A 22914-nucleotide genomic window follows, 5' to 3' on the forward strand; every position below is an offset into this window, starting at 1 on the left:
ATAAATTATGCATTCGTACTGTTCTAGAGGCAGAATCTAAGCGGGCAGAGGACATTCTTGTTCATACTGTAAAAATTCTTGAGTTTTCAAGTAGGAGTCAAAAACGTATTCAACGTCTGTTGCAGCAAGAGAGTTAACCCAATATACCCATCTTGGATTTAAAGCTTTAGCATTCGGAATGCTTTCTTTTGTCACTGCCTCTAAGGCAGGTACAGGAGTAACGACCATTATGCGTTTACCCTGTGCGAGAGCTCTCCCTTTTGCCACTGCAGTTCGAACCGCTGTCAGAATTTTTTCTGTTGAAGTGAATTTCATTTCAGCTTGTGTGTACAAGTCTGATTTGTAATCAATTAGTACCCTTTCTCCTTCATTAAAGGTTAAGTACGTAAATCCGCATCTTCCTGAGATTATTCTGATTACAAGGTTGTGTATGTTTACGCGTGTCTGTAAATGTGATGTTGCTAACATGTCTGTTTGCACTGAACGCAAAATCTCTGTGTGTTTTTGAGTCCAATTAGTTGGTTTGAAATCAGGTTTGATTAATTCGTAGAGAGGTTTAACCCTTTCTGCGTAGTTTAGAATGTATGTGCTTCCGAAATTCAGGAAACCAGGAATTGACTGTAAGTTTTTCAACGTTTTTGGAGGTTGGAGCAGTGCACACTTTTCTAGAAAGTTCGCTGCCAGGCTTTTGCCTTTACTTGATAACTCATATCCCAAGAATAGGACGTTGAGGTGGGCAATTCTCGATTTTTTAAAGTTGAGAATTTATACCCTTCAGAGGCGAATCCAAGTATTATGATATTCACCCTGTTCAAGTGCCTGTCCAAGTCATCGTCTAGATAGATGTCATCGACATAAGACAATGCCTCATCATCATACGTTTGTAGTAACTCTGTTACTCTGGCTGAAAATAACCCCAGACTATTCTTGAATCCCTGGGGGAGACGACAGAAGTGACGCTGTGTCCCCATAATTGAGAAAGCGGTCAAGTTCCTGCTTTCAGGTGCAATGTTTTGACAGAAGAAACCGTTAGAAATATCTAATGTGGTTTTATATTTTTTGCGCATGATGTTATTCATCAGTGCTGCACTGTGTGCATTTTGTACTGCAAAGGTTTTGCAACAAGAGTTTAAATGTCTGTAGTCCAAAACTAGATGATATGTATTGTCTGGTTTGGAGACAGGAAACAAAGGATTGTTCATGGACGAGGTGCATGTTTCAATCACCCCTTGGTATTCAAGTTGATCTAAGATCTCCCCGACCTGTTTTTTAGCTTCTTGCTTTACTGGATACTGCCTCTGTGCAGTTGGTTTATTTTTTAACTGGATTTTATGGTGAGGAGAATCCTCATCCCATCCTACATGATTTTTATATAATGCTGGAGTCTGGGCTACTGCCCATTTTCTGGCATAGGTGTATTTTAAGTGAATTGGAATATGATTAGAGAAGGCTGGCATAATGATGTCTTTGCCATGTGGGCACTCCCTGACAAATTTCGGTGGCCGGTCTTTTTCAGTTAGAAGAATGTCATAACCCTTAGAGGGCTTCTCCCAAAAGAGTGCTCTTAGTTTCCTAGTTATATCCCCCTCCATCCGGAGCGTTACTTCATATAACTTATGGGGTACACTAACCCTGGTGTCAGCAGTTTCAACTTGAATGTACTCATTCAAGTCCACTGTCTCCAGATGATCCTTCAAGATCTTGCGAGCTATGGTAACTTCTGCTGCGCTGTCCAGCATTGTCTCGGCCCACTCCCCATTCTTGAGTTGTGTCCTCAAGATCCTCTGCATGTCTGATTTTTAGACCTGCTACCTTCTTCTTGGTGAATGGAGTTTCCTTATTTTTTGGAACGTGTTGATTGTCTTTGGACTTCATGCGTTCTTCCTTGTGTTCTGACCGTCCTCTTCTTTCTGATTTCTGTGAGGAAGTCTGAAAGGTACGAGAGGAACGTGTATCATTATCTGGATATCTATCAGGTTTTCTCAAATTATCCCTATTTCTGAGGTTATATCTCTTTTCAGAGGGCTCCTTTTGAGGGGACCTACCTCTGGATTGAGAACGCTTCTCTTTAGGAAGTGTCTGTCTACTATTTTCCCACTTCTTTTTAGGAGTAGTGAAAGTGTTTTTAATAAAAAATAATTCAGGACTTTCTGTTAGTTGGGGCTTAACTGGTTTCCCACCCAAACTATCTCTACCTAGTTCTTCATAGGATTTTTCAATTATTCTGGCCAATTCATATGCTTGCTCAGTTACATCAAGTTCTTTTAATTTTTTGCGGATCACCACGGATGATGCTTCACCTTTAATATTAGCTAATATTATAGCTGAGACCTGTTTGAAATCTTTAAGTAATTTCATACCCAGATTTAAAGCAGGCTCTGACCTGTATTCATTTTGAATCTGCTTCAGTATGTCTGGTATTACCGTTATAGACGGAACACCATGTTTTTTTTGTGTAGATTGCAGCAAAGACTGTACCCCATGTGTCGCAGTCTTCCAGGTGTGGTGCGATCCACATTGGTAAACAGATTTTTAGAATTCTGTGTTTCTCATGAGGTGTACTATCAGGCAATACTGCCTCTATTTGAGTGATTTTCTGAGCTATCCAGAATGGAATGTGTTCCCTTTTTGCAGGCAATTTACCAATGACTGATTGTATAGTCTGTGGTGTAATTTTATTTGTGTTCCCCTGGTAAGGGGTTTGCTGTGGAATCCTTATAGGAGGTCGGACTGTTAGAGTCCGCATGACATATTGAACCAATTGTCTATGTATTTTTATTAGTTGTTTTAGTTGAACTAATAGTTCCGGTCCTGACATTTCTTCAATGGCAGGATGTTGTGTATAGCTGGCTAGTACCGGCCATGTTGCTCCTGGTCTACCTAGTGGACCAAGCCTGGTAATGTGATTTTGATGTTGTAGGGCGCCTTTAAATCAGAGCTGAAGCTCTTGGTAAGTTAGTGGAATTTCAATGTCCTCGAAAGGAACGTATTCCGTTGGATTATCCTCTACTTTGTAGAAGTGAAACACATGCGATACTGCTTTTGCTCCAGGGAAGATTATCCATGAATAGAATACGTCTGTCTGCCGATATTCGTATGCCTCTATGACAAATATTACCCTCCCACCTCTTGATGATAGGCCATTTTGTATAAGCTTTCTAGCGACGGTTTTCCTTAAATTTTCCGGGATGATTATAGTCTCCGCGTCGGTTTCTTGGAAACCTGTAATGTTTAAACACGGTCGGGCTGTAGCTGCAGCTCTACCGGTTGTGTTATTGCTACCGTTCTTGGTGTCGCTATCTGACATTTTGTCGGATAGCGACATTTTAAGGAAATAAAGATAAGGTGCACAATATTTTGGAACACTGCATCCTTCAACGTTGAATCAAACCAAAAACTAATAGAAAGGATTTTTCGTTCTACTCAGTTATGGCGGATATTTTATTCTTTAACCCACTCCAGACGTCTATTGGAGTATTTTACAGGAAAAAGGGGTCTCTGTGAAAAGCACGACTGAGTTACTCTAGTATCTAGCGTTAAATTAGTGCCTTACCAAACATTGGGCGCCATGTAGTGTAGTTCCTATATTCCCAATAGGCTCTGCGCATTGGAATAATATATCCTATAGATGTGATGTAGGACTTAGGTCGACTACGTCTCTATCGAATATATTAGACTTAATTGTGAGTGCCAGCTAGCTAAGAGGTCACTAGAAACTTTCTTGAATACACAAGAAGCGATTCGTTTCTGACAACCTTATAAACATGACAACTTTGTTTCCTCAAGATAAAACTGATCTTCAGAATCGTGGAAATAATAGATAGATATTTCACCAAGTCAATCGTGCATTCTTCGTTTCAACAGAGGTGCAGAGAAATAGAGAGAAGGGCGTTTTTAATAAAAGTATTTATTGAACAGTCTTCTTTCTCATGCAGAAGAAATGAACTGCTACAATCGTAATATTGGTTGTAAAGTATAATGCGTACAGCAAAAAGAGTATCATAAAATAATACTGTAAAAGCATGGTATGGTTTCTAAGCCATAAAATACATACATAAACAACAAAGATTAAAAGTACTCAACTGGTGCTTCTAAAATACGCCTACCCCAATTTACCTAACCTACGTCTAGTACGAGGGAAGAAGTAAGTGAGGTGTAGCATAGGTTTAATTTTCTTTGCCAAGAATCTAACCAAGATTTTTCTTAGGGTCTAATCAGCTCTGTGCCTTGGTTTTAGAATGAAGGAGGTCTGGTATCTCTGCCTCGGGACTCGATTTCCCAACACCCGCAAGGGGAGCTTGGAAACACTGGAGCTGGATTCTCAGAAAGAGAAAGGCAGTCTCTCTGTCAGTGCGTCAGCATGAGGGTCGGCTTCCTTCGGCACTTGCTGTAGCGAGCTGTGTCGGGCAAGTAGATAGTTGAACTGCTCCAAACCACCTTGTGTTTGCTAGGGCAAGTGTGGGCATATTTATACCTTGAAGGTGCCTGGTTCGACGTAAAGTCGGACATAATAGCATCACCAAAGAACCCCAAGGGAATGGTAATTCTTTGAAAACGCCATGATTTCTAGGACAAATCAATATTCAAGAAAGGGGAAGTCCCTGACTGTTGAAGCCGAGTTTTCCAAGAAATCGTTGTGGCTTTTTGGAACTTGTGGAAGTAGCCATGCCTGTATTTGGACTGCATGGGCTATGTCTAAATATGGGTATGATTTCTATGCCTATATATGGGTAATATGAATTATACCTATCTAAGGGCATGAATCGGGATAATGACACTAGGGTCCTAAAATACTATACAACAATATAGATGAATAATATGAACTTAAAAAATAAGCAGACAGCAAAAGATCCACCAAGATATAATGAATTTTGAAAAATAGAGGTGTGCTTCAGTGAAAAACCAATACATTAGAACTTAATGTACATAACTGTCCATCAGGCTTGAAATTAAATGATCCATAACTATAAAACAAATGTAAAGTTCATTAATTGGAAATGTAACTGAGCTTAAATTGGAAATTTAAAGCTGAAGACCGGAGAAATGCACTTAATATAGGTGTGTGTGTCACCGATTAAAACAATGAAGAAGTGCGCTGTAATGAATTCTAAAATGTGCTTTGCGAAGAAACAGTAATACTCTGCAACAGATTTAAAGATGTGCGTTATGTAGAAACAGGTGTGTGCATCACCGACTTTCCATCAACACATTTAAAACTTGCAACAGCGAGCCTTTAATGAATAAACAGAGGTGTGCGCGTCGCCGGCTTTGAAAAATGTAAGGGCACGCGCTCAGCTGATTTCAGCAAAATTAGCTCGTGTACGCGTCACCGTGCAGAGAATGCCGAAATGTTAGTGCCTGATATCAAAATGGCAGCACGTTGCGTGACCTTGTCTCACCCTGACGTGAGGACGTGACGTGAGCCAAGCTGGAACTCGGCAGGAAGGCGAATGGCCGGAGAGCAGAAGAATCTCCAGTGATAAAGATTCCAAATAGCGCCTGCAGGTAGGACTGAGCGCTCGCAAAGTGACAGTTGGAGAGGTGGCAGGCCCAGGTGAAAATATTTTAAAAGAAAAGAAAAAAAAACATTCAACCTGCCACCAACTAGATTGAACGCTTCAGCACCTCAGTCCAAACACGATAGGAAGCACTGCACATCAACAGTGTAGAAGTCGATAAACTCCTGAGTAAAGTCAGAAAGTGCTGCTGTAGGGTGTACAAGGAGATCCCATCCTCATCGCCAAATGTAAGAATAGGTTCTTCAATGACTTCTTGAATGCATAGAGAGAATAACTGCATTCTTTATTCTCCAAAAGTACACAGCACAGTCCCAACACATCAGCCTACTTCAGAGGTCTCCGCATAACTTGCGGACCTCGAATGATCAGCTGGAATCCCACTGTACATTCCAATGATACCTCAAGTAACTATGGAAATGGAATACAACACAGTTCCCATACTTTTTGTTAAAAACAACCACCCCTGAATTGTTAATGGGGACCTGAAGGTACCTTTGTGTGAGAGTAAAAGGAGTGGGGTCGAAAAGGCTATAATTAACCCCTTCCACGCTCATGACGAGCTGAGCTCGTCATGAGGTAGCCTCCTCGCACGCTCATGACGAGCCCAGCTCGTCATGTAACATGGGCTTTACAAATTCTCAGCGTGCGAGCGGAATTCCGCCCGCACGCATGCGGTTAAGGAGCCACTTGAAGAATCAGGATGAAAAAGATTTAGGACCTGATTTAGATTTTGGTGAATCAGGGCTTGCCGTCACTTTTTTACTGTCTTCCTGCCCGCCAACTTCGCGGTCCGCCTGCTGTATCTAGATGTTGGTAGGTCTATAGCCGAAAGACCGCCCAAAACCCACCGACTGCACCAGAATCGTCCTCCCGCCTCGACTGCATCAGAGGCAAAGGTGTCTTTGAGAGGGAGTCCGACTAAGATGACCGCCGCGCCCATTAAGATGTGACTTTCCATTGAGGCAACTGTGGCAGGAACACCTCCATACTCAAGTTGGTTGGTCCATCTACTAATACTGGAATATACAGTAGTTGTAACATAGACTGAGTCTGAACATACTGTGATGATGTCCCCTTTTCAGGTTCACACTTCCGTTTACATCTTGAACCCCATCATACAGGTCCTCCTTGTGTAGCTACTACTTGACACCATGACTAAGTAACCCCGTTGTTGCCGCACTCTTTGGGTGGACATTCAACAGAATGTGTATATGTTGTTGGTGTGCAATGTTATATGTTAAAAAAAGTGCATTACACATTACCTACATGTACATATTGACAGATCCACAACATATATGTGTAGGGGAGTCATGATAAGTAGTACATAGCTGTCTCCACACCCCCATGGCCTCACTTCTTCAGGTTTCCGGCCCCGAGACACCACCAGCACAACAGGAACATCTAAATCAGCTCAGAGCAATCCCACCAGCCTGACGGAGTACTGTCAGTCAGCTGAGAAGACTGCAAACATGGCGGACCACAGTCTGTTGAGGCCACCTTTAAATACGGCAGACAAGATTCCGTCAGCTTAACGGAGGTACTTGGAACTGCTGCAGCGGCAGAACGACGGCTAAATCAGGCCTTTATTATTTTTGAGAGGCAATGTAATGGTGCTGATTTTTGGAAAGTGTATTTATAATGTAATCATAAAAATGCCTACACTAGGACCAGTCTGGTTCCCTACTACTAATATGTATTATTTGAAAGCACTTTTTCATCATATACATGAGCACTGGAATTATGTGATTTTGCAGCCTCTGAATTTTTTGCATAATTATGGATTTGCTGCATTTCCCACATAAGCCACCACCTGCTGCATAATCGGCAGATTTTCACACAAAAAAAGTTCTTTCTAGCTCAAATGGATTTAAAAATGTGTGAACGTGTGTGCGTGCAGTGGAAAGCTCTTAGCAAAGGTTAACTGGTAATCTTTCGGTAGGTTATTTCTAGATTTGGTTGTTAAATTGAACTAATGAGGTGAAATCTTTCCCCAGACAGAACTATCATGTGAAAAATGTCAAAAATAATGAAGTAATACTTGCAAAAAAATGTGCCGCATTATACTGAATAATTAGTTCTTTCTTGCAGATGATTTATTTGTTTTAAGCATACTTTGGTGCTCCCCTACAGCATAATTGCAGTGTCCCATATCATACACACTAAATCATGGTGTGCCATCCTATATTATACTGTGTGTGTAATACAATTCTAGAATAATGCCTTACATATTCACAGTGCTTTCTGTTACATGCAGGGACCGCTTAGCACTATAAATACAAAAGTAACTATTCTGCACTGCTCCGACCAGGATTGAATTCTGTGACTCTGTGGTCTCACATACAGACATCTTGAGTGATCACATTAACAAATTGACATTTCATATTGTGAAAGAGTGCATTTGCCACCAATTAGCTTAATCAGCATTTATTTTACAGATAAGGGGTGTGTATTATTTGACGTGCAATTGCTGTGAACCTGAAAATACAACAAAATACTTTTAGAATGTTTTCTTGATTTTAGCCATGTCTATGCCACCAGTGGCTTAGGCTCACAGTTGCCTTACATGTATATGCACTTTAACCTTCATTGAAATGAAGACAGCCTGGAAACACGAAAAATAAAAACAGTTCCACTTCCAGGCCATCTTCATGTACACGTATTTATGAGGCATTTGCGCCCCCATGGGAACGCCAGCACGGATCCCAGGGGGGAGGCGCACCCCCCAGTTTGAAGACCTTTGTTTTAGGCCTCATTCTCACCCATCTTATTTCCCCACCCCACACACCCAACATTACTGTTACTGGGCCAATTGAAATGTACAGGTCACTCATAATCAAAGCAATAGTGCTCCATGTAACTCTATGTCTCAATAAGTAGATCTGCTAAATGTGAATTTGTATATACAACCTACGAGTAAACTGATTAATGTCGCAATGCAGATACTATTGTGGGGTGTGGGTGATTCACAGTACTCATATATGATTGAGCATATGTTTAGTTTATCTAATCACTTGTTATCATGAATAAACTTTGCTCAATAATATTTCGCTGAAGTAGCACTTTAAAATTGTACTTTTTTTCCAGCTGACCAGAACTTTAAATAGTTGATAAATGATTATGGGGCAAATGACTATCGAGTTCAGACTTATGCATTAAAATATCAATATATATTGATTTTAATTAAATCGACTTTCATATTTTTTCACAGGCCCGCTGTCCCTGGAAAGGGCACACAAGGAGTGGATAAGCAGGCAATGGGATGGAGCAGGCTGATAAGTGTGCTCACAACGTACAATTCGCTGCCCCCGCCTCTCGCACTGCAACAACTCCCAAGGAGAGAGACAAATGTGATTAATGTGGTTTAACCATGGGCGTAGCCTCTTATTTACATAGTCACATAGTATCTTTGCGAAACGATAACCATAGTTAAGCAGACATTATTGTTATGAAAATATAGGACATAAGATCAGCAAAGACATACAATATTGTTATGAGAATGCAGGATGTAAGTTCATCAAAACAGCTCAAAGATTCTGCAGGCAATACAAAGTTGTCTCCACCTTCCATCACAGCAGAACACTTCAGGATGGAAAGTGCCAGAAGGCCCCTTTCCTTATCCATCGCCCACACCCTCAACTAAGGGCATCCAGGGCATACATATCTTAGTAGAAACTTCCCTTCATCTGTCAGAGGGATGGGCAGGCAGTTACCTGCTATTCCATCCCAACACCAACACCAGGGCACCACATAACACTCCATCCTTGATGGGATACCTGTCACCAGAAAAATTCCGCAAAATGCTCAACTCTAGGCATCCCGGGGGATGACAGAAAGGTCCAAGACCACCAGCGGCATTTCCTCCTCCTGCCTGCCCAGTGCCCACACAAAGCAACACCCCTCCAGGGTGAAAGTTCAGTAAATCAGTCCACATTTGGGGTGGCCCCTTTTTCTGCTGAAAGAAATTCTGCCAATTCTGCCTTCCTCCATGAGTGGGTGGGTGGGTGTAAGAAGAATACCGGTGCACGCTGGAAGGAAAAGAGGGCAACCTTCGCCTTGTGATGCCTTATATGCTGCTGTCCCAGGTGTCCCCAGATGACATCACAGGGAACCCTCCTTCATGGCAAAACCGACGAGGGACTCCCCCTTTGCACCTGCCCGTGGAATGACTAATTTTATCCCTATGCTATTTGCAGGGGGTGCCTGACCAGCGAGTGAGGAGCAACCCACTGTACTGATCTCACTGATCTCACTTACACACTCTCACTCACTCACTCGCACTCACTCTCACTCACACTGACTCTCTCACTCAATCACGCTCTCACTCTCACTACGAGAATTTGGGGCTGCGAGACATATGACATACCACACTTTACTTATCATTGAATGGACATTGAATGGACATTGAATGGACACATGTGGTAGGTATGTGATTTAGGTGATTTAGGTGACCCTGGCAGGAAAGATTAATGAAAAGGGTGCAGAAAGATAGAAGATAGAAAAAAAAGGCATGAGGAGTAAAAGAAGAGATGTGAGATGGGCACAAAAGGACCTCCATTATGTGACAATGAATTACCAAAACTTCTTACTCTTGTTTACACGCCATTTTATCTTAATGTATTTCACAAAGTAATACAAATCCTTTTAATAAAAAAAAACCTCTGACTATATCACATACCAAATAATGTGTTGCTACCTCCCTCGCTGCAAACCATTGTTGGCAATTGGCCCTTACATAGGACTTAAGATGTCTGGACGTAAAAGTAGGTACATGTTACCATAGAAGCTAGGGTACTTTATTAGCACTGTAAAAAACAGGTGTTACTACTAACCAATTTAAGGACACCCTCTTATCAGTGTTAAATGGACTAAAGGCTATGTTGGTCTTGATGGAATTCAAATTCGTGGTCTGCTGGTCACTCCAGATGTCAACTGCGAAAGTGCGAATGCTTCATTTGCTAAGACATCTTGCCAGCGCCCCTGAAGAGGCCTTTATGCCATCTGCGTACATCATAAATCCAACATTTCATAGCTTGTAGGAATACACGTTACAAGGGGCCTCATTTATGAGGCCTTGCGTCAGTTTTGCGCTTCCGATGCGTCACTTTTTGTAACGCATCGGCGGCGTAAAACATGCCTCCTGTTGCGCACTATTTACAAAGTGACGCATCTAAGGAGATGCGTCACTTTGTAAACCCCTGCGCTACATTGTACCTGCGTCAGGTATAATGTATGCAGGGGGGGCGTTCTACAGTGAAAAGCCTTGTAGAAGTGACGCAGTGAAATCTATGAGATTTCACTGCGTCACTTCTAGGACGCTGTTGCGTCAAAATCTTGTGCCTGCCTCACAGCAGGCGTAAGACTGACGCAAGCCCTTTCACATGGGGCTTGCCCCATGTGAAAGGAAGCATTGCTGGATTTGCGTCACTTTTGTGACACACTCCAGCAATGTATCACTTTTGTGTTTACAGATACGTCAGAAATACTGACGTATCTGTAACTCTTTGCGACATGATGCATCATACATTAAATATGACGCATCAGGAATGTCGCAAGGAGTGCGCACTGAGAAGTGACGCATCGCTGCTTCCACGCAGCGATGCGTCATTTCTCATAAATGAGGCCCAAGGTGTGCATTTATAAAGGGGGCGCCGTCTTAGACATTGGTATGGGAATCTGACACTGACAACCTGACAAGCTGGTAGAACCCCACTTGTTCTTGTGCCCTTATCTCCTAGGGAGAAAGGGTTTGCCAGGCAACAGCTTTAAGTTAAGAATTAACATCTTAAAACTTTTTGGTTTATGTTAAGGCTTTTTAAGGGGGCTTGGCTAACTTTTTAAACTGTACACAAATTCTGTCCGCAAACTCGATTATGCCCATCCAATTCCAAAATACACAAATTGTCCACAATATATTCCTTCTAAACTCCTGGCACGCCCCGCCCTGGATGAAGGGAAGATGCCATGGAGAGTGACTAACATCAGTGTTTACTCTGCATTCCACCTAACAGTTGCTGCCAGGTTAGCAGACGCAGTTAGCTAAAGTCTTGTGAAAAAGCTTTATTTTTTCCTGCCCACGCCCCTGCGGAAAGAACAGTTTTGAGCTGTGTTTATCCTCCCCTGCATTGGCCTGGCATGACCCGCCGAATGTTGAGTAATGTTCCATCAAGGCAAACACGCCTCGGATAGCTGCGTGCCAGGCTGGGCGAGGCTATGGACGGTGCATAAAGAGCATGCGCAGCCTGGATCTCCCTCTTCCTTATTAGGGGCGCGTTATGCAGCACAAGCTGCTCCGTAGAACTATAAGACACTGTAGTACTCCAGGGCTATGGAGGATTTTACAAACTGCATGTAGTTGTAGTACACCGAATGCACAGTGGGCCGTGTTTACCATAAAATGTCAGAGTGCTGAGCTGCGCCAAATTTGGCAGCGCCGTGCTCCAACATTTCCAAAACGCAGGGATGCGCCGTATTCACAAGAATACGGTGCACCCCTGTGTTTCCGCTTTGCGGAAAGAAAGCACCAGTGCAGGCACCCTGCCGCCAGGTTGCAAGGGTGCCTGAGCTGCAGGGACGATTGTTTATGTGCAGGAAGGAACACCTTCCTGCAGATAAACAATTAATAATGGCAATTTTCACCTTCCATGAAAGAGCAAAACAAGAGGAGAAATTAAAAATGTATCCTGCTTGCGCCATTCTTATGCCTGGTATTCCATGGAGTTCGAATTTTGGCGCTGCATCAGCCTTGTACATCTGGGGCAGCTTTAAACAGCAATGGGTGCTGCAGTGGAATGCCCACAGCAAAACCCATTGCACGACATTTGCCACAGTAGACTGCAGCAGAAAACGGCATATTTACAAGGTAGCGTTAAGCCATGCAAAGTGGCTTAGCACCACCTTGTAAATATGGAAAATGGTGCTGCGCCATCAGAGGGTCAAAAAAAGTGACGTCCAGTGGCCGTGAGGCTTGCAAATATGCCCCAGTGTTCAGGGCCGGACTGGCTACCGGGCAGTTGTGTGTGCTGCCGTGCTGGGGGCTAATTTCGTTGATGGGGACCTGCGTGTGCAAAACGAAATTCGTTTTGCTTTTTTTATTTGAAATCGCACGCAGGTCCCCATCAACGAAATAAGCCCCCACCACAGAGAAATTAGCCCCGAGCTCGGCAGCACACACAACTGCCCGGTAGCCAGTCCGGCCCTGCCAGTATGACTAATGGTACGAGTGGCTGAGGGCATACATCCGGTTATACTGGGTTGCACTGAAAATGTACCTAGTCCTAGGAAGAGTTAGGTCAGGCGTTTAGATGAATGTCTGACTTAGAACATTTAGATAGCACACTCATACCTGGCATGCTTTTCTAGCTGTTGTTGGCCTAATCCTTGCAATTACGATAAATTTACCTTGGGTAGGTGTTGAAAGACTGTAAAATCAGCACAGGAGCACATAATGGCCTGGTACCGGAGAATCACTATCAGAATATCGCCGACTAACATGGCGGCTAGATACAGTCTTCAAATATATTGACACATTATAGTTAATAAAATAAACTCTATACCAAGTGGGAGGATATTTTTATAAACAAATTTAGGACACAATATTTATGTCAGATGATATTTCTGATGTGCAAGTATGTACCATGTCTGGGAGACCATTCCAAATTAAGGCTGCTTGGACATAAAAAAAACTCTGCTTGCCCCTAGAAAAAAATTCAATGAAAATGTCAAATTCCTAAAGATTTTGGGGGATGATAGTGACTGATTTTAGAGGTTAACCAGTCAGGTGTTAGTTCAGATGGACATTCGTCAGGCAAGTCATTTTAAACGACTGTCCTAATAATAGTCTCATAAATTAATAAAAAAGAACATATGCAACAGAGTCAATATAAACTGTGAGCAACACAAACGTGTTCAAAACAATTTGCGGTAAAAAAATAATTGTATAATAGTAGTAACATGTTTTCCAGATTGCACAAAACATGAATTCATGATTCTTTTCTATCTATAGATTTCCCTTAGTATTTTTCGCAATAGGAGTAAGGATAGGCATTTAGAATGAAAGATGGTGAGTGTGGCAAAAGTCTATTCTATGTAGTTATTTGTGGTATACTTAAAAGCTTTCTTATAAATTGGGAGAATGCGTGAATACAGGCTCGAAAATTAGAACGTAAAGAGTGTTGGCTAATAAATTAGGACTGGTTGAAAATGTAACGGGGTCTTTTGAGCATCATTCCGACCAATAAAATGGGAATGTATTCAGATATTTCTGTTGCCATCTTATGATTATTTGACACGCTGCCCTGTTGGGCAATGACCCTCTAACAATTGCACAGACATAACTTGATGTCAAAGAGACTAACATTTGCTCACTTTGGGTAGCTTGGCCTGAGCATCAAGACAAACCCGGAAAAGAACCGGGTGCCACCTACTGTCCAGGAGGCATCAGTTTAACAAGGTATTGTGTGAGCTGCTGACACCTCTTTTGTGTATTGACTCCATTCATGATTTCAGCAAAGCCCCACTGATCTATTTTTCCCTTACATTTAAGAATCACCAGGATGAATTTCACCTATTATGGATGGATGTGAAGTATTTGATAGTAAGAATTCCATTTAAGCCTAAAAACATATTACCTATTAACTTGGAGACATTAACAAAATAGGTACAATTTCTTCTGTAATTGTGATGCAACAATTAAGGTAATATCTTTTGTCTAAGCATTTTCAAAAACAGCCTGCAAAATGCACGAAATATGGGAGTTACATTGGTAACAGGACTGAACAGATCTAACCATCTCTGAGAGGCCAAGCGGTCTTCACTGATTCCCAGTAGAAGGTAGAATCAGGTCGACAATTCTGTGTTTGTTACAAATGCCTTTCATGTGGCACATCAAGTTACTAGATAAATAAAGGCAATATATTCATCCTCAGAAGAACTCTTTGTTCCTTAGCAAGAACATACATATTTATAGATGATTTTTCAAGTAGGGGGCATACGAAATGTGAACTTTTTTTATGAAGCATTCGTAATGTTTGCAAAGGTGCACGATTCCCTGTGAGATAACAGCAAAAAACTGTTTCGAAGTGACAATATCGAATTTGTGAAAAAAACGTCTCTCTGCAAGACATATTCTACTCAAACCAGTCATGGGTAAAAAACATGAGCAATTTTAAGGTATAGCAAATGGTCAATATGTTGCCCGTTTTACATAACACGAAATTCTGGAATGGTGCAAGATTACAGCTGCGCAACAAACATTTTACACAACCCTAATTTAAAGTTTAGCGCCACGAAGACTGTGACATCTGGGTGCATGAACTTTGAATTCTTCATCATTGGATCTACGGCAGGAGAGGAACAGCAACATATTTAAATACACCATTAATACATGCTCTTCTAAATTGCTCCAGGTAACTCTTCCTAAGGCGTTTCAATTTCATCAAGCACCTTATGCATGCTCTGAATAATAACAACCGTGCACTGTGTTTATGGCAGGTGAAGGTTTTCAAGCATTTGTATGAATACACATCTCATGGTATGTAATGTAAAGTGGGACATTGTTATGTGTGCACTGCAGTTGGTCCCACCTTTTCAGATAAGAGCCCTTTTCATTTTAGGACAGGTAGTTTTGTTTATGATATTGAAAGTAGAAGCTATGAAATTCCAACAGATAAAATGTTGTTGGCTAAAAAGCCAGGACTGGCAGAGTATGTCACACATGATGTGTGGCCCTTGCCACTAAACAGCTATATTTATAAAGCGCTACTGTTACTCCTAAGAACATCATGGCGCTAAGCGGAAAGCAACGCTGATGATGAACACATGCTAGACGACTGGTGTACATGAAGGAAAAGTGATTAAATTAAATTTCTGCATACAGCATCTGATGTTGTGAAGATCCGAGGGGCATATTAACAACAACTAGCGATATTTATCGCTAAATAAGCTTAGCGACATTTATTATGTCGACGTGCATCGCCGGACATTATCGCAGAGATAACATGCTATTACCAACGTTTATCTCAAATGCGATAAAATATCCGGCGATAGAGGCTTAATGCTTGAATATCGCTGGAAATCCAGCAATATTCAGGCATTAACGCCAATAGGGTCTTAACCTGAATATCCAACTCCCATTGGATATACAGGTTAAGAAGTGGTCTGAGCAGGCGTTAGTTTTCAGCGATATTCGCGCTTAGCGCAATTTTTTTTATCGCTACGCCTGTGTTGCTTTCAGTCGCTAACAGGTTGGGTACACCCACTTGGCATGTCATTAGCGATAAATATCACTGACATGCATCTTAGCAAATTTTCGCCCGATATCCCTCCTGCCTGCAATTTCCAAAATTTTGGAAAGACACATTCATGAACATCTTACCAAGTTCACAGAGGCAAACAATGTCCTACACCCCACCCAATCCGGCTTCCGCGCAGGATTCTCGACGGAAACCACATTACTTGGAGTCGTGGAAAATCTTCGACATTTGGTCGATATGGGTCACTCTGCCGCGCTGATTCTTCTTGACCTCAGCGCAGCGTTTGACACCATCTCTCACAACACCCTGCTCATCTCTCTTTCCAATATGGGCATAAGAGGAAAGGCACTAGACTGGATAGCATCCTTTTTGACACTCAGGACTTTCCAAATTTCCTCCAGAAATGCGGCATCCAAGACCCATTTTTCTCCGCACGGAGTCCCACGGGGATCAGTACTCAGCCCCCTACTTTTTAACCTTTACGCAGTGCCATTGGCTCAGATTGCTGAATCTGATGGCCTCACCATGTACACATACGCTGACGACTCCCAAATTATGTTCTCCCTATCTGATGTGAACCAAGATACTCCTTCACGCCTCCAGACTGGCCTTAGGAACATCTCGTCCTGGATGAACAAAAATATGCTCAAACTAAATGGCAGTAAAACTGAGGTTCTGATAGTAGGTCCTGACCAAAACCTCTGGAACCCCAGACACTGGCCACTTGAAATGGGCCCCCTGCCAACTCCATCGCACCAGGTCCGCAATCTGGGTTTCATCATTGATAGAGACCTAACCATGGAGCCCCAGGTGAACTTTCTTTCAGCCACCTGTTTTACGATCCTGAGATGGCTCAAAAAAATTATATGGATGCTCCCTGGAGACACCCAAAAGACAGTTGTCAATTCATTAGTCACTTCCCGCCTGGACTATGGGAATGTCCTCTATTTGGGGGCATCCCAGGCAGTCACAATGCGTCTCCAACTGGTACAGAACGCGGCAGCGAGGCTGCTCTGTAAATGTAACAGGAGAGACCGTATGTCCAGCCACTTAAAGGCACTTCATTGGCTTAGAATTGACAACAGGGTTAAATTTAAAACTCTCAGCCTCATGCACAGGATAAAGTGGGGCAATGCTCCCAAATACCTTCTGACCCTTGCGCATACCTACATGCCTGCCCGAGACTTGAGATCCGCCTCCCAAGGTCTCTTCTGTATCCCTAAAATACGACGGGCCAGGATGGGAGGAAGATCTTTTTCCTACCTAGGCCCAAAGATCTGGAATTCCCTTCCCCAAACCCTCCGTCTTGAAAATAGGTACCTACACTTTCGCAAAGCCATTAAAACCTGGCTTTTTAACCAATGGGCGCTTTTGGTTTCCCATTCTAACCTTTCTGTCCCTCCAGTTCAAATTTCTGTTTAGCGCCGGGAAGCCCTTTTTGGGCATCTGTCGCGCTCTATAAACTAAATAAATAAATAAATAAATAAATAAATGCAAAGCGGGCCCCAAACCGCTCGCTATCGCCTACAAACGTTCGCTAACTGCTGTTAGCGACACCTTGCTAATAAGGAGATAAAATTATCGCCGCTTCTCGGCCGAAAACGTCTGCAAAAGCAGCGATAATTTCATATTGGCCGCCTTGCTAATATGCCCCCAAGTTTTTAGGGCCCTTATGCATACAACGTGCTACAAAGGACAACTGTCATCCACATACTGAGTATGCTTCTACTTCTTGCACAGCTCCTCTGCTTCAGACATCCAACACATCAAACACTGCCAGCACATCACCCAGGCCTAGATGCCCAGCCCCTTCCCCCCCCCCCCCCCCTGAAACTTAAGCCAATCAAGACAGAGTTCCTCTTATCTGCCAAGAATAACAAACAAGACACAGTACAACCCTGGCTCAACGGCATTATACTTGATGGCTTTGAACTCTTACTCTCACTGGATGCCAAGTTATTTGGGTTTGCCCTGGACACCAACCCCACCCTCAAGGAACAGACTGCCAAAAAAAAGATGGCTTGGTACCAGCTCTGTCTTACAAAGAAAGTCAAACCGATTCTTCCAGAAAAAGGCTTCAGAACTGCTGTTTGAGCCCTTGGATGGTGGTACTGCCCTACACCTTGAAACCCCAGACTCCACACTGGCACCCTTTAGTGGCATCATACACTCTACAGCACATTTCATCCAGGGCCTGAAGACATATAATCCCATCATCCCACCCTGATGGAACTCCATTAGCTCCTCTTGCCAGCCCGCACCATCTTCTATACCAGCTGCATCCTTTACCAAGCCATCACCACCAGGACCCAAGACAAGCTAACGATCTCTGGTGGTTCTTCGCACACCCGTAGCCAGGACAATATAAGGAGGCAGACTAAAAGTGCGCAAAAACCACATAAAGCAAAAGGCCTTTTCCATCTATGCACCCAGTATCAGGAACAACATCCCCACATCAATCCGGACCGCCTCAATGCTGGTCCAGTTCAGGAAAGAGTTGAAGTCTTACCTCTTTAAAGAACACTGCATCACAAGGTGTTAACCACCCACAACCCAACTTCCTTTTCTATTATTCATTGACTTTAAGCTTGTCTTTGATCATGTACAGTGCTCTGCTGCACTTTTGCTAGGTTCACACAATAGAAATACCACATACATACGTGCATTCAGTGCTATGAAGCCACTTTATGCTTGGTTGGTGGATTATATGTCATTTTAAATGACTAAATACATAAATGGAGAGCATTTAAGTACTGCAAACACATATTGACATTAAATGGTGTGATTGATGCATGAATGTTTACACAGTATTATTGCTTCTTCATTGTTGCGCAACTGCCTTGTGCTATATGGGCCTGATCCACACAGAGCCTCCGCAGTCGTGGTAGAGGCCCCGCAGTCTTAATAGAATCTCTATACTGCGGTTCTCATTGCGGAAATTCAGCAACGAGCCTGGAGCCTCCATCAGGACTGCAGAGACCCTCTGTGAAACAGGCCCTATGTGAGCAAACTCAATGAAGATGGAGTACTCAATAAGAAATTGAGCCATGTGGAGTCATAATTTATCATTTCAATAACTTCCCAACCGATTCCCCTACAAACCCAACAACTTGCTACTAAATTATAAATTACTAATTAAATACAAAAAAATATATAATTACACCGTAAAACGTACAAGCTACACTACAAATATAAAACAATTATTTTAAGAATAGTAATACCTAAAAATACTATAACTAATGTAGCTTAAATTGATTTAAAACTGATATTTAATACAACTATATTAAATGAAAAAATACCATATGCAACGAATTTAAAAAAAACGAAATTATATATATTAAAAACGACATTCTTCTTCTTTTCGTCCCTCAATATGTTTTATTTGACGATATTCGTGACACGATATTGCTGCACCGCGATATTTTTTAAACAATTTTTCCCCATTCACCGTACACAAGTGAAATACACAGATAATAAGATGCACGACTGAATAGGTACTGGCATGGGTCTGGATACACGGCTAGCTGCACAAGTAACGAGAGCACTGGAGGTGCGCAGGTGAAATGCATAAGTGATGGATGGAGGTAGGCAATAAGTCATAGCGCAGTACACCCTGTGCATATGCTGGCTTTACTCTCGAATGGATGGAGTCATAAAGTGGTACCCCCATGCGCGTGACTGCCCTCGGTGTACTCTACATGAAGTAAGGCAGTGTCCCATAAGCACGTGACCCTACTCTGCACAGCCGAGCTGCCACAAGTGCATAGGATGCTCCTGCTCGGTACAGGGTGACGTTAGAGGACGGGCCCCAGGCACATATCGCCCTCACTGTGCACTCAGCGAAGTTTAAAATCTGTATTCTGTGCACACACGCTGCCCTCATTCTGCACTGCATGTCATCCTAATCCAGTATCCTGTGGGTACACACTGCCCTCGCACAGCACTGGGAGACGTTTTAAACAGCTATCATGTGTGAGCGCTCTGTCCTCATTGCGCACGGGATGAAGTCTTAAACGGGTGCCCTGTGTGCACGCGCTGCCTTCACTCTGCGCTGGATGACGTCTCAGAGCGGTATCCCTGTGGGCACACGCTGTCCTTACTCCGCAATTCAAAGAAGAAAGTTGGTACCCATCCCTTATTGCGAGTGCTGCTCTCAGTCACTCTTCATTGGACGGTTTTAAACTGGTGTCTATGCATACGTTGTCCTCACTCTCCACATGATAACCCCGTACCCCGTGTGGAGTGGACACTGAGTTATAAAGTACCCCCCTCTGCGCCTCCCTCACTCTCCTCTGGATGCAGAGCTCTGCGCTCAGGGAAGTGTTTGAAGTTGCGCCTCTGGTACTCACATGCCGCCTTCTTGTGCTGGAGGGCGCTGGAGCAGGCTGCCAGGCTGCAGGCTCTGCCGGGGAAGCCGCGAGGATCCCGGGCACCCCCGAGCAGTGCCCGGGGCAGCAGCTTCACGAGCGCTCGCATGGTGCCAGGTAGACGCGCTGCAGCAATCTCAGGCAGGGACTCCCCAGACTGGCAGCCTGTCCGGGGACCTGGTGCACTGAGAGCCGAAAGCCACGCCCCTGCACTGACAGCAGAGAGCGGGCGCTGCAGAATGTCACGCAAGAGGCGGGTTGGGAAATCACAGACCACAGACAACGCAACTGGACAGCTACCTAGAAGTGACTGACAGGTCAAACCCGGACACTGGCATTTACTGCCCAGCCCGCATCACTAACTGCCCACATCCTGACGTATTGCCTACAGACTGAGCCTTCGTAGGCAGATACTGACACTAACACCGCAGCAGACAGTGACACCAGCTGCCCAGAGACACTAACATTGACTGGCTGTAGATTGAGCCACCTGCCCGCACTCTGCCTGTAGCTGCCTAGAGGTTCACAGCAAGTGCCTAGAAACTGAACCTCATTACCCAGACACTGCTGGGACATACACTAAGTCATCAAACAGTGGCAAGCGCCGTGCATGCACCTGTACTAACAGGCCACGGAGATACAGAAGCCAACTCCACCAGTCACCTGGTTGGTTGGTTTGGCCAACTGCCCACTAAACCCTGTAGGAAGATGAAGGCACTGTGCTGCAATATTAGAATTATACCACCATGCTGCAAAGACTCTGCACTTCAAGGCCCGGACACTAGCACTTAAACCCTCATTAAGGGTGCACCATCATTCGATGGGCCACTAACAGCAGTGAGAGAGCGCGAACTGATTTAAATATATGAGTACATCACACTTACCTGTAGTAAGCACAAGTCATGATGAGAAATGCCATGAGTGCTAATAGTATCTGCAAGTATATTCAAAAATATACAGCTAATATAGAGATTTAAGTAGAAGTGGAACTAATACAGAAATGTGTGACATTATATGACTTTATTAGATGTGATTATTTTTTTGAATCCATGTCGTGAAGCTGCTAAAACATAAGGTGGTATGTGGTTAAGAGCAGAACGTGGTAGGCCTCAGGGCCAGAGCTGGAGCTAAAAGGGAAGGTGTTTCTTTTCACGACACAGATTGTTTTAACGTTTTTGGTCATTGCATTAATGGGCCATGATTTATAGTAATGTTTACTGAATAATAGAATAAGAGTATTAACATGCTTTAATTAAATGAAGAAGTTGAATGCTATAATCATAATGAGAAATATTGTAGGCCTGAAATGTTTTAGCATTGATTTACACGTACATGTCTGGGCTGAGAAATGTTGCAAGCCTTTTTAGAAGTCTATGAGAGTTGGGTTCTTGGCGGCAGATATCTGTCTGCAACAGGAAAGGGGGGATCCAATTATAAGTGAATGAATAGAGGTCTGTTCAGTGGACGGCCCAGACATGGAGGAGGGTTCTGGAATGTTTAAGGGGTATCAGCGGGCCGGAGAAGAGTCTGAGAAGCAAGGTCAACTCTAACGTCTGAGGCCCAATACAAAGCATCATGGAAAAAGCCTGAAGTTGCACCACGTGAGAGGCGTTTCGCAAGGGGCGTCTCAAATGTTGTTGACTGTTTTGTATTAGGGACAGCACCCCTGGGTGGAGTTAGAGCAGAGACCTGAGGACCCTTTAGAGAGCGGATGGGTAGGCAGAGAGGGGTCATGACTGGAGAACTTTAGGTTTTCACCAAGAGACTTAGAGTGGGTGACTTCCCTTGGGGGTCATTCATTGCTGACACCTTTGTTAGGTTGGGATTTGGTTAAGTAGGGATACCATCTAGAACAGGGTAGGGACGCCTAACCTGTGTTTGTTTTCCTCCAATCTAAATGAAGGAGCGATATGCGTCTATGCTTATAGCTTTATTATTTTTAGAACTTGTGTTAGTGATTTCTGTTGCTCGTCTGAGGGCTTTTCGAGAGCACATGTATGTAATTGGACCTGTGTATCTCGTGAATCTCATTCTGAGATGCCTGTATTTGCAGCTCATTATATCTTTACAATAAACTTTTGAAACTTAGAAGTTGTCCGTGATCTTTGGGAGTAGAGTCCTTTCTTGGGTGAACTGACTTGGAAATAGGTGCACTTTCTTTCCTTACAGACAGGCAACAAAGGTTCAGTCGACCAGATCGAGGTTTGGATCAATAGATATAAGGTATCGATCAAAATCTCGCCCTTTCAGTTGGTAGCTATAGAGGATGGTTGCCTTCTTGAGGACGGTGACCTAGGCCAGGTTAGCTTACCCCAAGGCCCCTAGAAATCGATGATCGGAAGAACAGCCCGCAGAAGAAGATCCGGATGACGTGAGACAGAAAAAGCAGCAGTATCGGTCGAGAGTGAGTATAAAGGGTTATGCGTGTTAGATTGCGGTGTTTTTGTATTGTATCTATGTTGTAATGTCTGGCGGAGTTGAATGTCTGTAGAGTGACTGTGGAACAGGTTGTGAGCGCGCGCAACCGGTGGAAATCTTAAGTTCAAGGAGAGCTTAAGTGGTTCGGGTGTATCGGACACCCAGAGTAATTGTCAACTAGTGTGAAGGGGGTCATGAGGTACCATTGATCACCCGAGAGACCGAGATAGGGGGAACGTAAGAGTGAGTGCGTGAGTAACGGACGCTGGTCGGAAGTTACTGTGTGTGTAAGCAACCTATCAGAGAGACGATAGACATCTCGTCAGTTGTGTTGACAATTACAGATAGACTGTGGACGTA

General features: G+C 43.4%; 1 protein-coding gene across 1 annotated transcript in view; it reads right to left on the bottom strand.

The window, feature by feature from the left end:
* CA5A (carbonic anhydrase 5A) overlaps positions 1–20261 on the bottom strand; it is a 294099-nt gene extending 273838 nt beyond the window's left edge. Inside the window, exon 1 of the mRNA XM_078670298.1 lies at positions 20119–20261. Coding sequence (XP_078526424.1) covers positions 20119–20245 — 127 coding nt within the window. The 5' untranslated portion in view covers positions 20246–20261. The remainder of the gene's footprint in view (positions 1–20118) is intronic.
* Between the last annotated feature and the right edge of the window lie 2653 nt (positions 20262–22914).

The sequence above is a fragment of the Lissotriton helveticus genome, chromosome 12 (assembly GCF_964261635.1).
Source record: "Lissotriton helveticus chromosome 12, aLisHel1.1, whole genome shotgun sequence".
NCBI lineage: Eukaryota > Metazoa > Chordata > Amphibia > Caudata > Salamandridae > Lissotriton > Lissotriton helveticus.